Source organism: Azolla caroliniana, unplaced genomic scaffold (assembly GCF_043228905.1).
Source record: "Azolla caroliniana isolate FFs.n. ecotype wild unplaced genomic scaffold, voAzoCaro1.0.p SCAF_17, whole genome shotgun sequence".
Lineage (NCBI taxonomy): Eukaryota > Viridiplantae > Streptophyta > Polypodiopsida > Salviniales > Salviniaceae > Azolla > Azolla caroliniana.
The window spans coordinates 11,603,210-11,619,269 of NW_028230452.1; the positions used below are offsets into that span (position 1 = coordinate 11,603,210).

General features: G+C 49.0%; 1 protein-coding gene across 1 annotated transcript; it reads right to left on the reverse strand.

Moving 5' to 3' along the window:
- Positions 1-11,845: 11,845 nt before the first annotated feature.
- Positions 11,846-15,392, reverse strand: LOC147853120 (pentatricopeptide repeat-containing protein At5g27110-like). The gene has a single exon (XM_087333545.1). The coding sequence runs from the start codon at positions 14,916-14,918 to the stop codon at positions 12,537-12,539; it is 2,382 nt and encodes a 793-aa protein (XP_087189671.1). The 5' UTR covers positions 14,919-15,392; the 3' UTR covers positions 11,846-12,536.
- Positions 15,393-16,060: the final 668 nt, after the last annotated feature.

Sequence of the window (16,060 nt, forward strand, 5' to 3'; positions counted from 1 at the left end):
GGTAAGCAGTTGTCCCTAGCAAGGGTAAAATCAAGCTTGCTAGATGAAGAAGCTCGCCGGAAGGACCAGGAGTCTAGAACCGATCCGAAGGCCTTCGTCATGGAAGATGACCACAACCGAGGAAGAGGCCGATATCGGAGTCCCCAAAACCGGAACAAATCGGGGACGAGGTCGAAGTCAAGGGGGATGCCTACTTGCTTCTAATGTGGGAAGCCGGGGCACTTCCAGAAGAACTGTCGGCATTTCCGGAAAGAGAAGGAAACCGGCATCACCGATTCGAAGAAAAGTTCGGACCGAAACGGTTCGGACCTAAGAGGCCCAGATCGGAAAGGAATTTCGGCGATCACGACAAGTGAAGAGGAACTGATGCTCATCACCGAAGAGAATGCGTTAAACCTTGTTGGAGACAAGACAACGTGGGTTGTCGATTCCAGAGCGTCATTCCACCTGACATCGGATCGGAAATGTTTCTAATCCTACACAGCCGGTGATCACAGTTGTGTCCGGATGGGGCAATGAAGGTACATGCCGAATTGTCGACATAGGAGATGTGTCGTTGACAACATCAAATGGATGCAAGCTACTGCTGAAGGATGTCTGACACGTTCCGGAAGTTCGACTGAACCTTAGATCAGCCGGTCAGCTAGATGATCAAGGCTACACGGAACAGAGTCATGAAGTTCAACAAAGGACGCTTGATCATGGCTAGAGCCCGGAAGATCAACACGTTGTATCTGATGCATGCCCAGATATGCCGGGAAGAAGTGAACATTACATCCAACACTGCCAGTGAGTTGTGGCACAAGAGACTGTGTCACATGAGTGAGAAGGGGATGAAGAGACTTGCTGAAGACAGTCTCATTCCGGTGAAGGACGTGCAACTTGAGAAGTGCATCGATTCAAGACCACCGAACCTCCTTTGGTTCAAGACCACCGATGAGAAGGAATGCACCACTGGAGCTAGTGCATACCAATGTGTGTCAAGTGGACACGAAGTCACATGCCGGATCTCAATACTTTGTGACATTCATAGATGACCACAGCCGAAAGTTGTGGGTCTCCCCAATGAAGACAAAGGATTAGGTGCTATCCGTCTTCAAGGAACTCCATACGAGAGTGGAAAGAGAAACCGGTCGGAAGCTGAAAGCGGTTCAAGTAGATAACGAAGGAGAATACCAAGGACAGTTCGAGGAGTACTGTCGGTAGAAGAGAATCCGCCTCGAATTTACTGTGCCGAAGACGCCGAAACTAAAAGGGTTGGACGAAAGGAAGAACCATACCATAATGGAGAGAGTCCGGAGCATGCTAGCACACAGACACAAGTGGTTGAGTGCCATGCAGGACGAGATGGATTCCGTACATGAGAACCACATGTATGAACTGACGGAGTTGCCGAAAGGGAAGAGAGCACTCCGGAACAAGTGAGTGTACAAGCTGAAACCGAGAGACACTAGAAATCCACCAAGGTACAAAGCCCAAATCGTGGTGAAGGGCTTCTAACAAAAGAAAGGAGTGGATTTCGACGAGATCTTTGCCCCGGTAGTTAAGATGACTTCCATACAGACAGTGTTGAGCATAGCGGCAAGCATGGACCTTGAGGTAGAGCAACTAGATGTCAAGAAGGCGTTCCTCCATGGTGACCTCGAAGAGGAGATCTACATGCAGCAACCGAAAGGATTTGAGAAGAAAGGGAAGGAGAACCTGGTGTCCAGCTGAAGAAGAGCTTATACAGACTTAAGCAAGCTCCCCGGCAATGGTACCAAAAGTTTGACTCTTTCATGACCGATCAAGGGTACCAAAAAACGCAAGCCGATCACTACGTGTTTGTGAAGAAATTTGATGGAGGAGGCTTCTTGATACTACTCTTGTACGTGGATGACATGTTGATCATCAGACAAGACCAGGTCAAGATACAGATGCTAAAGAAGGGTCTAAACCGGACCTTCTCAATGAAATACTTGGGTCCGGCAAGACCGATATTGGGAATGCATATCATCCAGGACCGGTGTCGTGAAGAAAACCGTCCATAAGCAGAATCGGTGCGCTGGAGCATAGGAACCAGCTCTTCATGCACGTACGCCTTACGTTGTACATAGGAGAGAATTAGGGACATGGAAGATCCGAGGTAGGTAAATTCGGTAGGTAGGAAGTTAATAGGAAACGGCTCTCTTCTTGCCTATAAAAGGAGGGAGACGAGGAAGAGGAAGGAATCGCGGAGAGTCGAGGACGAAGTGTTGTCGGTTTGTGGGCGAAGGCTTCTCTCTCTCTTTGGCTCGCAAACTCCATAGCTTCTTTCTGTGCAGGTTTCGTGAGGCTCGCGCTGCTCTGAGGAATGCCCGACTGCTTCCGGTAGCACCTCTAACCCTCTCCTTCCTTCCTGCGCGTTTGCGAACAGGCATCGGCATCTGTTCGCCGGCCTGTTCGGTTGTAACTGACTTCGTGTTTTGATTGTTTGTCTTTGTTAATACATACATACATTCGTGTCTCTCTGTGTCGCTGTCCCACTCGCGTCTTTGTGTCGAAGGGCCGTGTCCCTGTGAATCCACGCTCGCACGCAGTGGGTCTCTTCTCCTTTCTCTCTTGCTCTTCGGTACAGGACCCCCGAGGTCCCGCCTCATTCCACGCATCCGCGAGGAATACCTCGACATCTTGGTGAACCCGACGTGAACGAGGCGGCAGAAGAGCAGAAGATGAAAGGGTCGGATCTTGCGGAGGCCATGGCTTCGGCCGTGGATCGGATATTGAGCGCACGCGAGGGCTCCGGTGCCCTCAACAGAGCCATTGAGGTGGTCGTCGGTACGATCGGCCGGTTCAGCGAAAAGGATGCCATGAAGTATTTGGCGTCCTACGGGGCAGAAATGCTGATGCGGGACATTCCGGAAGAGAGGCGTCTTGCCGGGTTCCCTCGAGTGGCGATGCCGAGCATCCATGCGGAGGTGCTCGAGGTGCAGGCGGAGAGCCGTACCTGGGAGGAGTTCGAAGGTCAACTCCTAGAAAAATACGGGTTGGACGACGCGCTCCGGCTTTTGAAACGGGAATTCATGGAGTGGGTGGAGTCCCCCGGCAAGGGGAGAAACACGTTGGCACTCCTCCGGGAGTTCGAAGAACGCTTTCCGCGCCTTTCGGCGCTTGACCGAACCGTTCTGGATACGAGCCGGGTCCTACTGTTCGTCAAGTCGGTGGACAAGCGGGACCGGGATCAAGTCGGCTCCTTGATGGAAACCGAAGACGGGCTGACGACCGACTGGGCTGTGGTTAAGAGAGTCTGTGGCCGTTTCGACAAACGGCGAGAATGGGTTGATAACGAGGCGGCCGGTGCGGGCTCTGTCACAACAAGGAGGCTTGAACCGGCACCGCAAGGGCGAAGGGAAGAAACCCGGGAATGGCTCGGAACCGGTCCGGCTTCGACCAGCATGGTCAGTGGCTCGTCCGGAGGAGCATCGCTGGAGGAGTTGACACGGGCGATAAAGGATCTCCAGATCACCCAGACTCGAAGGGAAGGCGGCGAACCGGCTCGTGACCGACGGCCGGCAGCAGGGAACAGGTGCATGTGAAGCGACGAGGTCGGCCACATCCGGAAGGACTGCGGCGATTTCGCAGAAGCGTTGAGGAACCGGGTGGTGTACCTGTGGGAAGGTCGGGTGCACGCCGGCGACACCAGAAGGGCCCTAAACCGAAACAACAGACGAGGAGGTATGAAGAGACTGATAGAAGAGGCAGCGGCCTGACACGTGGAGGCCATCCACTACTCGGCGTCGGTCGGCATTCGGGTCGGGGGCAGCGAGGCCCGAAAGGAGGGCAAAGACGAATTCTGGTCGGCAATGCTGGAAGGTCTTGCCGGCGCACGGCTAAGGAAAGACGAAACAGACCGCGCTCTGAGAGACGGGTCTGGGAAATAACCGGGTGGAGCGATCCGGTCGAGGAGAAGACGGGCTTCGTAGGAGCCGCCTGCCGAAACTACGAGGCTCTGGTAGAAGACAAACGAGTGGGGAAAGCCGGAGCGGCCGGGCCCTCACAACGGTACGAGACCCGATTCGGGCAACGACGGAACGATGCCGGTGGGTCCAGCTCGCAAGATAACCCCAGGAAGGGCGGATACCGACTGGGGACGGAAATAGAAAGGACCACGGACCTACGAAAGGTCCTAGAAGAACGGATCCTCGACAGCAAAGTGGAGTTGTCATTACGGGAGGTGCTAGGGATCGCCAAGGAGTTCCACGACTCCATTGTGGACTTGGTGAAACGGAAGAGGCTGTCGACGGAGACAGAACCGGAGAGACCGATGGAGGTGCGGACGACGCACATCGACGACTCGGCGCTGGCAGATGAGTGGGCGGAGAGCCACTATTCGAGGCCACACTGGGCCCGAGTGACCACAGAGACCCCGGTAAAGATCGGAGATGTTCAGGAACCGGTGGTGGCACTGGTGGACCACGGTTCGGAAATAAACCTGATGTCCATGGACTTCTATAAGAAGGGAAAGTGGCCGATCAACACCAAGCACGGGTGGAAGATCTGGGCGGCGATGCGCGCCACCGAGGAACTGCACGGGGCCTGCCCGAACGTGCGTGTCAAGATCGGCGACGTCGAGATTGACCAGCACTTCTTCGTGCAGGAGACGTCCTCGCATCCAATCATATTAGGGGAACCGTACATCACAGCGGCACGAATGGAGACCAAGGTGCTGGACAACGGTTCGGCCTACGCGAGGGTCAAAAGCCAGGACGGGCGCCATTCGGTTCAATTTCTGACGGTGCGGCCAAACCACGAGAGAAATCGGGAATCCCTCGGTGGCGAGAACCGGGAGGATGTTTAGAGAGGGCTGCCAAGGTGTGGGGCCGAGACAGCCCGGACACTCGGGAAAAACCCCACGACTGTACGATAGGTAGGAAGTTTTGCTTCTCCAAGAACGGAGGGTGTATGATAGTCGGCATCGTTGGCCGAGAAAAGACAAGGGCGGAAGTGCGACTTCGAGCGTGCGGAGTTCTCGGCCCGGACGAGGAAATCAGCGGAGCTGTGGAGGCGGTCTCCTTCGACGACACCTTGGGAATGCTGAGGGAGGTAGTCAGAGAAGACCTTAACGAAGACCGGACGATACCGTTATGTTCCGAAGAGATGTACGAAGTCATCACGAACTTCAGTCGGGGGCTCGGGTCGGATCGGACGGCCCGAGTTAGCACGAAGTACAAGACTGTGGACCGGAAGGTAAGGCCAGTCGCGGCACCCTTACCGGAGGGCAGCGAGTCTCGGATCAGAGGGATTGCGTCGGACCCCAGTTTGCGAAATCCGGTCTGCATAGGGCACACCTTCACCGACGGAACGCTCCGGGAGCTCAAAATCGGTGGGGGCGGGTTCCTACTGCCGGCGGAGGAAGACCGATTTCGGAGGATGCTCGGAAGGCACGGAAAGGCCTTCGCATTCTCGCCGGAAGAGATCGGGTGCGTAGACCCGACGATCGTGGAGCCGATGGTGATATTCACGGTACCACATGTGCCGTGGAATCTCAAGCCGATTCCGGTACCAAGAGCTCACATCCCGGAGTTGATGGAGCTACTGAGGCAGAAAGTCGATATGGGTATTCTCGAACCGTCGAGCACGCTATACTCAAACCGATGGTTTACCGTACCAAAGAAAAACGGAACATTGCGCTTCATTCAGGACCTGCAGCGGGTCAACAGAGTGACCATTCGGAACGCAGGAATCGGACCGACCATAGACGAGTTCGCGAAGGCCTTCGCCGGAAGGTCGATTTACTCGGTCGGTGATCTGTACTCGGGGTACGACCAGTTCCAGCTAGCCGTGGAGAGGAGAGACATTACGATGATGCGAACTCCCCTCGGCCTAGTGCGAATGTGTACCCTGCCACAAGGAGGGACCAACTAGGTGGCCCACATGGTGAATGCAATGAACAAGGTACTGAGGAATTGCATCCCGGACATCACCATGCCATTTCTGGACGACATCCCGATAAAGGGGTGCCCGGTGGAAGAGAAGGACGAGGCAGTCAGGCTGGACGGATGCCGGCGTTTCGTGGCAACACACATCGACGACTGCGAGAAGGTGCTACAAAGGCTAGAGGATGCGAGGCTCACCTTCTTCGGGGAGAAATCGGCCTTCGGGCAATCAGAAATCCTGGTGGTCGGACACCTGTGTGGACCGTATGGCCGGAAGCCGTCTCCGGCAAAAGTAGAAGCCATCTCCGCGATGAAGACCGACTCTAGCTCGGTTACGGTACGCCCAGGTTTAACGCGAACTCTGGGGTATCGTTTCGGCAGTAAAGGCCGACAAAGACTACCTGATCGGGACAGAAGTGATTATCGAGACGGATTGCCTGCCAATTCTCGGCATGGTTTCCGGATGCGCGACACCGGACCTGGCGATGCTCAGGTGGATAGCGTACATCAAGTCCTTGGACCCGGAAATACGGCACATTTCCGGAAAGGACAACGCCATGGCCGACATGCTTTCGAGGGTGAGGTTTGATAACGAGGGCGGCATGGTTTCGAAGGACGAAGAAGTCGGCGTGGACTTCTTCGAGGCGGCGTATGTGACGACCGATGGGACGAGCACTCCAGCACTTCACGACTTCGACGAGAGCAAGTACGACGGCGAGTGGCTCCGGATCGGTGGATTTTTGAGGACGATGACGCCGGATGCGTCATGGACAAAGGACGAGGCCAACCGGATCCGGAAGAAAGCTTACCGATTCTTTCTCCGGGACGGATACTTATGGAAGCACCCGAAGAAGAGGAACGGCGTCCCGCTCCGGGTGGTGGCGATGAAGGAAGAACAGGAGGAGCTGTTGACGGCCTACCACGACAGCCCTTGGGCTGGACACCGTGGAACGTGGGCCACGTTCGAGGAGATAAAGGGGAAGTACTGGTGGCCGGGACTATACCGGGACGTGCATCGGTTCGTGACAACTTGCGAGAGTTGTCAGATGCACTCCATGGTTCGGCATCGGGACGAGCTTCACCCTACGTACCCTCCAACCATCCACTTCAAATGGATGGTAGATCTGGTGACGATGCCGATGGGCGTAGGACAGATGCGGTATCTGGTCCTGGCTCGGGAAGATCTGACGAATCAGGTGGAAGGCCGAGCCCTTCAGAACAAAACGACCGCGACCGTATGTCGGTTCCTGATCGAGGACGTGATATGTCAGTACGGGTGCGTCGGGAAGATCGTGGCTGATCGCGGGGAGTTGGACGCCGAAGAGGCCGAGGAGTTGTTCGACTGGCTAGGAGTCAAGCTCTCGCTCACCACTGCATACAATCCGGAGGCGAATGGGAAGGTGGAGCGCGGACACGGACCGATCGTCAAGGCGTTAGTTCGGGCATGCGGAGGTCAAGTCAGGAACTAGCCGTGGCTGTTGCCTTACGCATTGTGGGCGGACCGAACTACGCACAGTTCGGTAACCGGATTCATGCCGGCAGAGCTCATGTTTGGGCAGAAGCCGATCATGCCGATGGAACGTACGATCTCCTCATGGGCAACCGTGGACTGGAGAGACGAGATGAGCCGGGAGGAACTGTTGACAGCGCGCATACGGCAGCTCGAGCGAAGACCGGAGGACGTGGAGCAGGCTGCGGAAAGGCTTCAGGTGGCAAGGACGAGGAACAAAGCCCGGTTCGACCGGACGCACAGGCTCCGACCGAAGAAGATCGAGGAAGGCGACTAGGTGCTAGTCTACGACAGCAGCCTCGACAACCAGCACCGAGCGACACAGAAGTTCGCAAGAAGGTGGTTCGGGCCTTACGTGGTACAAAGCGCCAACGACAACGGGACGTACCATCTGGCGGAACTCGATGGCACGAGAATGGCGATACCGGTAGTTGGAAAACGGATCAAAGCGTTCAAGAAGTGTCACGACGACGAGCCGGATCCGGTTAACCTGGACCAGGACGACGAACGATCCGAAACCGGGGAAGAACCGATGGGCGGGGAATGAAGGCTGGACCGGTTTTCTCCGTCCCAACTCAATTTGACGCATGCCGGTGGATGCGCGGTTAGGTGGGGGCGGATGTCGTGAAGAAAACCGTCCACAAGCAGAATCGGTGCACCGGAGCATAGGAACCGGCTCTTCATGCACGTATGCCTTACGTTGTACATAGGAGAGAATTAGGGACATGGAAGATCCGAGGTAGGTAAATTCGGTAGGTAGGAAGTTAATAGGAAACGGCTCTCTTCTTGCCTATAAAAGGAGGGAGACGAGGAAGAGGAAGGAATCGCAGAGAGTCGAGGACGAAGTGCTGTCGGTTTGTGGGCGAAGGCTTCTCTCTCTCTCTGGCTCGCAAACTCCATAGCTTCTTTCTGTGCAGGTTTCGTGAGGCTCGCGCTGCTCTGAGGAATGCCCGACTGCTTCTGGCAGCACCTCTAACCCTTTCCTTCCTTCCTGCGCGTTTGCGAACAGGCATCGGCATCTGTTCGCCGGCCTGTTCGGTTGTAACTGACTTCGTGTTTTGATTGTTTGTCTTTGTTAATACATACATACATTCGTGTCTCTCTGTGTCGTTGTCCCACTCGCGTCTTTGTGTCGAAGGGCCGTGTCCCTGTGAATCCACGCTCGCACGCAGTGGGTCTCTTCTCCTTTCTCTCTTGCTCTTCGGTACAGGACCCTCGAGGTCCCGCCTCATTCCACGCATCCGCGAGGAATACCTCGACACCGGTAGAAGAAGCTGTTGTGGTTGTCACAGGAGAAGTACGTGACAAAGGTGCTTCAACGTTTCAACATGTCGGATGTGAAACCGGTTGGATCGACACTTCCGGCACACTACAAGCTATCCAGAAGATGGAGAAACCAGAATGAGTTCTGGCTCATTTTCTCTAGTTTAATAGATCCTAAAAAAATGTTTGACAAAAGCTCAATTGAGGTGCTCTTGATCAAAATAACAGAGCAGACAAGAAATGAAAGAGTATACATAGTGCATAAGAATATATAAATATATATATATATATATATATATAATTCTTTTATTACAATAGTTGGTTATATAAGTATCATTAGTTAGTTATAGTTGTTAGGAATATGTCCCTCCAGTGGGAGGAGTCGACTGTTTAGGCCAAGGGAAAAGTAGGAGGAGCAAATTGTCTTCTTCCCTTTTTCTTTGTGCATAAACTGTCTCCTCGGTTCCATGCGCAAGGAAAGCGCAATTGAGTCTATGCTACTCGCCGGCTTGCCATCTGACTGGTCATTCTGACTCAGTCGCTCATTCAGCCCACTCAGCAGGAATGAGATCAGACTCTCATCTACAGTACCAAATCCTTCTTCATCTTCTGCTCGGATCATTTCAGGCTTACTAGGCTCATCTTTCGGAATCAAGTCGGAGTTCGACATCGGAGTCGGTAGAGAGTACCATGATGCTGACTCATCAAATTTGACATCTCGCCTCACTCGAACTTGTTTCTTTCGAGGGTTATATCACTTATAACCCTTTTGCTCATGTGAGTAGCTGACAAGGATGCACTTCTCCTACTTCGGTTTCAGCTTTGTCTACTTCTCATCCAGCAGAGGCACATAGGCAATGCTATCGAATATCTTAAGGTGTCTTAAATTCGTTTTCCGCCCAAAATATAGCTTGTGTGCTGACACATTATCCCCTATCCGGTTTTGAATGTAGACAGTTGTCCTGACCGCCTCAGCCTAGTAGAATTCGAGCATGTTTTTCTCCTTATGCATTGCCCTTGCCGCGTCAATAATTGATTGGTTCTTCCTCCCAGCCACACCATTTTGTTCCGGTGTGTACATGTAGTTGAATTCTCTCTTAATTCCTATTTGTTGCAGATAATTGTTGAATTGGCCAGAAAAGTATTCTTTTCCACCATCCGACTGCAGGCACTTGATCTTCCTCTCTGTTTCCCTTTCAACTAAGCTTTGAAGGTTCCGGAAACAATCAAAGACTTCGTTATTCTTCTCGATGAGGTAGATCCACGTGTGTCGGTTGTAGTCGTCGATGAAAAAGACCAAATATTGGCTCCTACCAAGACTAACGTTTTGTGCCAGTCCCCATACATCCGAATGTATTAGATTGAGCTTGTTATGGCTCTAGTTTCTTTTGGTGGGGAAAGGAAATCGGTGTTGCTTCCTGAGTTGGCAAGCTTCACATATTTGGGCCTTTCGGCCAATGAATTTTGGCAATCCGAAAACAACTTGTTTCGATTGCAAGTCATGAAACCTCTGGTAGTTGACGTGGCCGATCCACTTGTGCCAAAGATCGATCTTCAATTCAATCTTTTGTCCTTTGGCAAACAAGGTGGTGCCCACTGCCTAGTGGCATAAACGAATGGGACACATAAGTATGCAAACTTTAAAAAATATGTTGAGAAAAAATGTAGTGACTAGACTGCCAAAGTTGAAAGACTGTAAGATGAGCAAAATATGTGAAGCATGTCAATATGGAACGCAAAATATGTTGCCTTTCCCTTATGAATTTGGTCGCAGTTAGCCAAATTGTGGAGAAAGGCATACAAGTCTGATTCAACCAAGATGGTTGCTTCATCGAGAAGGAAGTCTGACTCGTTGCTCGTGGTCAAAGGGAAGGCCGAATGTTCATTCTTGATTGGAAGGAGATGAAATTGGTCATGTCAATCTCTAGAAACTCAAGGTGATGCAATCGAATGGAGTCGTCATCGGGCCCCCCACCTTCAAAGAGAAAGAGATTGAAGGTGTATGTGAAGCTTGCCAATTTGGCAAACAACATCAACACCCGTTTCCGAAAGAGAGGAACATAAGCAAAGGGCTTCTGGATGTAATTCATTCTGAAATATGAGGACCGGCCCAGACGGTTACATTCGACGGATGCCAATATTATGTGACCTTTATTGACGACTTCTCCAAGCAAACCTAGATCTTCCCCATGAGGCACAAGAGTGAAGTGTTTGCACACTTCCAAAAATTCAAAAGCGAAGTCGAAAAGACAACCAGCCGACATGTACGTTGTCTTCGGTCAGATGGAGGTAAGGAATACTTCTCTGATACATTCACACAATACCTTCGACAAAAAGGAATCCGACGAAAATTTTCATGTCGACATACACAACATAATGGAGTAGCTGAACAGAAGAATCAACACATCCTCAAAGTAGCACACGCCATGCTAAACAAAAAACACATGTTGAAGTCTTATTGGGCCAAAGCAATATAGACAGTCGTCTATCTAATGAACAATGTACAACATCAATCGTGCGCGAACTTGCCCCTCATATTGTATCACGATTTGATACAATGTTATGCATTTGATCACATTCGACTATGCTTTCCACACATCTTTGACCAAACCAATCCTTCCATGAATTTCTCTATCACAGTCACAATGTGCACCCTTAATTATGGCATTCATTAGTAAAGTTCTAAAACATCAAGAGTTGCTAATCACTTTCACATGTATTACATGAAAATGTTATATTTTTTTAATCTCAAAGGTCATATTTGACCTCCCAACGACAATAGTAAAATCTCTCTCTCTCATTCTCAAATTCTACAACTTACAGCACATAGAAGACTGCCTACTACAACAAAGCCCAGCCAGAATCTGTAAACCCAAAAAGCATTTGAGTCATGAATAAGTAGACGAAATTCTTTTCTTTCTTATTTTTTAAGACTTCCATGTACCTCTTTTAGGCAAATTGTAGTTTTTAGAATACTCACCATCTTCATTCCGAATTTGTGAAAAGAAACTAATTGAAGCACATCCAAACGATGCCATATTGGTCGATCAAAGTCCAAACCTAGATGACCCAATTACACTCCAGATATTGTCCAACCAACTGCTCTAGATTTTCCAGTAGCAAAGATCTGGTCACAACTATAATAATGAGATGTAGTGTACACCTTATGCCTCTTAAGTTGTAGATGGTGGTTTGTATTGCATACAAATTTTGCCAAGAGGACCACGTTTTTCCACATGATAGATGAGACCAATTGCCTATACAGTTTTCATGATGAAAAATAGTTGTTAGCATTTGGATCAAGAATTTTCACCATTTCTGGTTGAGCTTATATCACTTAGTCCTTACATGTGCTTGAACTGCCTATAGACATTTCTGAACAAATAAGTGCAGGAATATCAGAATATGACATCTTTCTCTTTTTTAAGTTTTTATGACATTAAGGGCCTTTAGATAATCACAAAAGGGGAAACTGTATCTTGATCGTCATAGCCGCACAAATTGATCTGATTATCAGCATCCCGGAATCAGCCCTCAGGTCCATATCACCCCTTGCTTGACCTGGAGAATTCTGATGAACTCCTTCAACCAGGCACACAAACTCTTCAAGAAAGGGAACCGCCATGAAAACAAATATTCAACATCAAGTCGGAGGTTTCTTGTTGGCTCTGAACCACCAGACTCCCAATAAGAGCCAAAACTGTTGAAGAAGGTGATGCCACTTGAGCCGAGTCTGTTCACATCATCATCAAGTTCTGTGACTCATGAGACAGTTGCATACCAAAGACCTCCTATACTATATACCCAGTCTCGGGGATGTTTTAATTCTCTGAAAACCAGATAATCCACTTCATGCCTTTTGACCGGTATCACAATAGTAGTCTAGTAAACCCAGGCTTATTAGAATGCTGCATATTTATTGCACTATTGAAAGCCTGTTTTGCTAGTGCTACATTTCCATGTAGGCAGCACGCATTAAGCAAGCATGACAATATAGTCAAGTTGGCTTGCATGGGCATACTCTGCAACATGCTCTCCAACCTCTTAAATTCTCCTATGTGTCCAAGGAGTCCTAGCATACTACCATAATGCTTTAAGTCAGGTTCAACACCATAATCTCTACTCATCTGTTCAAAGTACTCGAGACCTTTCGCAACAAGACCAGCTTGACCACAAACTGAAAGGATTGCAGTAAATGTCACTTTATCTGGTTTGACTTCTGCAAGCTTCAGCTTCTCAAACATGTGGAGACATGCAGCGAAATTCCCTTCTTCCATGTGGCCAGAAATGCATGCATTCCATGACACAACATCATACCCTAAAATTTTATCAAAGAATGCTTGGGCATCTGCCATGCTTGCACAATTCCCATAAGCATGAATCAATGTAGTTACTAATGCAGGATTCAGATCACAGCCAGCTGACACAATGCTAAAGTGTAAATTTCTACATAACTCCAAGCTTCCTGTTGCACTGCAGGCTTGCAAGACACAAACCAGTGTAACATCATTAAGCAACACCTGTTCCCTTTGCATCTTCTCAAACAGCTGCAGAACCTTATATCCTTGACCCTCCTCAATGTAAACCGAGAGCATTGCAGTCCAAACAATAGTAGAGCATTCGGATATTGAAGCAAACACATTCTCTGCTTCTGTAAGTGCCCCACACTTCCCATACATAGTCAAGAGCGTGCTTCCAACAAAAGCGTCAGAGGCGAACTGATTCTTCTGAAGATCCAAATGTAGGGCCTGTCCAATTTCCAGTATTGGTAGGCACATAGACCGGCCTTCTGTATGAAGGGATTTCTCCTTCTCTGCAAGTTTAACACATGCTTGTAATGCTAAAACATAAGTGCGGCGGTTTGGCTTTACGCTTTGCTCTTGCATCTGTACAAACAATTGCAATGCCTTCCACTCATGACCTTTTTCAATATATGCCGATAGCATTGCATTCCAAGATGCAACATTGCAATACGACATTGCACTGAAGAAATGTTCTAGTTCCGCAATGTCCCCACATTTAGCATACATAGTCAGAAGACTGGTGCTGATAAGAACACTGGTTGTAAGTCCGTGTTTGCAGACATCCGCATGGAGAGCCTGCCCGACTATGTACGACATGCTGAGACGACCTCCATCTTCCCCTGCTAAGAGAATGCATGCCTGAAGTGCAAGCACAAATGTCAACTCACCAAAAATTTCTACTCCTTCAGCTCCCATTTGCAGGTACAGCTGTAGTGCCTTCTCTCCGTCTCCGTGGTCCACATATGCTGACAGCAATGCTCTCCAAGATACGACTGTGCGCTCAGATAAACTGCAAAAGACACACCCAGCTTCTGCTAGTGCCCCACACTTCCCATACATATTGATAAGAGTGTTACTGAGTGCAACATCTGAAGTAAAACCTTTAGCCTCTGCTTCCATGTGTACGGCCAGACCAGGGGATAGCTTATTTGAGGATACATCCCAAATAAATCCGTTTTCTTCTTTCTCAGCAAGAACAGCACATGCCTTCACTGCAAGCAGAAGTGTGAGCTGATCTGGACTTGTGCCATCTTCCATTATCCGTCTGTACAAGTGCAATGCTTTTTGAGCTTGGCCTTGTTGGACATAGGCAGATAGCATTGCATTCCATACAACCAGAACTGTATTGTGTGGGCAAACCTGGCTCTGGCTCTGGCTCTGGCTCTGGCTCCATGCACTCACAAATAGGATCTCCGCTTGCTGCAAATTGCCGCACCTACCATACATGCTCACAAGTGAAGACGCAACAAAGATGTCAGAAACAAAACCAAGGGTATGTGCATGCTCGTGAAGTTGCCTTCCCTGTTCCAGTTCGTCCGACCCCATGATGCCACATGCTTTGAGCAAGCTCACAAACGTATAATTATTTGGCTCCACACAATCTTGCAGCATTAGCTGATACACTGTAAATGCCTCCTGGGCCTGCCCAAACTCGACATACGCCGATATGATAGCTGTCCATGAGAAGACAGTGCGGCATGGCAATGTGTAGGAGAGGTGGAGAGCATGGTGAAGAGCACCACTTTTGGCAAGGGCGACAACCAAGTAATCGCCCAACAAGCCTGTCAATGGGAGGTGGTAGCGAGAGATGTGGGCATGGATCCCATGCACCAGTAGGCTTGCTTCTTGCACATTCTTCTTCAACAAGCTTTTACGCCTTAGCCACGCCTTGAGAAGGGGAAGGTAGAGATGGGTAGGAAGAGTCCAGGCATCCTCCCCCATCACCATTCATCATTCATCATTCATCATTCATCATTCATCATTCATCATTCATCATCATTCATCATCATTCATCATTCATCATTCATCATCATTCATCATCATTCATCATTCATCACTATGACTATCACTACTTGAAGATGACCACATGCTGACCAAGATGTCGTTACAGCAGATAAATAAATGAATGACTTGGCCCCTCAATCCTCCTCCTGCTCCTGCATGCATCCTCTGATTCTTTCATTAGCCTGAATTCAGCTGTTTCCTGCTAATATCAGAATCTCTGTATATGAATATGAATATATATACATATAAATAAATAGATAGATAGATATATCATATATCCTTGTGTTCACATGTACATTATAATTTACATATATGTATGTATAAGAAGAAGAAGCATAAGATTTCTCTCTTCAGCCTACTAATCCAATAAGCAAAAGCCATATCACGCACGTAAGTGTTAAAGTGAGAGTATGTAGTTATTGTAGACACAACCTAAGCCTAGATATATAGATAGAATACATATATGTATGTGCATGGAATATTTTGGGTTATATATACAATAAATACTATAGGTTTGTTTTTTACACCCAACAATGCATCGATCACATTCAATACAGCATCCCTTTTCCGTTGCTGTTCAAGCTCTTTATTTGTACAAAATGCCTCATCCGATTCGATTCGCAACCCCCCCCCCCCCCCCCCCTCATCTCTAATATAGCAAATGCAACATCACATGATTTCTAGGCCTCCACATCATCCTCTACTCCAACGCCCTTTTGATTTCTTGAAATCTCAAAGCATCTAATTAGGTCTTTCTCTATCTCACTCATATTTTTCTACTCAAAATGATCCTATAAATATCGTAATCTTCTCAAATCTCGTTGCCTTCATGACGAGATCTACGAAATCTTCCTCCAATGAACAACATTCCAACTACAACTTCTTATCCCAAATCATTTTTCCCATGAAGTGTTATTGATCTCAATATGTTTGTCACATCTATGTACATCAACTCCCTCTCAATAAACATCCTAACTTTAGCTAAACCTTTCTCAACCATAACATTTTGTGTCATCATAGCATGCCACTTACCTAATGTTCAAATATGTATGTGGAAACGTACGTAAGGACCTATAGATTTTGTT

Bases quoted from the DNA above. Each gene is read 5' to 3' on its own strand.
- LOC147853120 (XM_087333545.1), bottom strand. From the start codon at position 14,918: ATGGTGATGGGGGAGGATGCCTGGACTCTTCCTACCCATCTCTACCTT.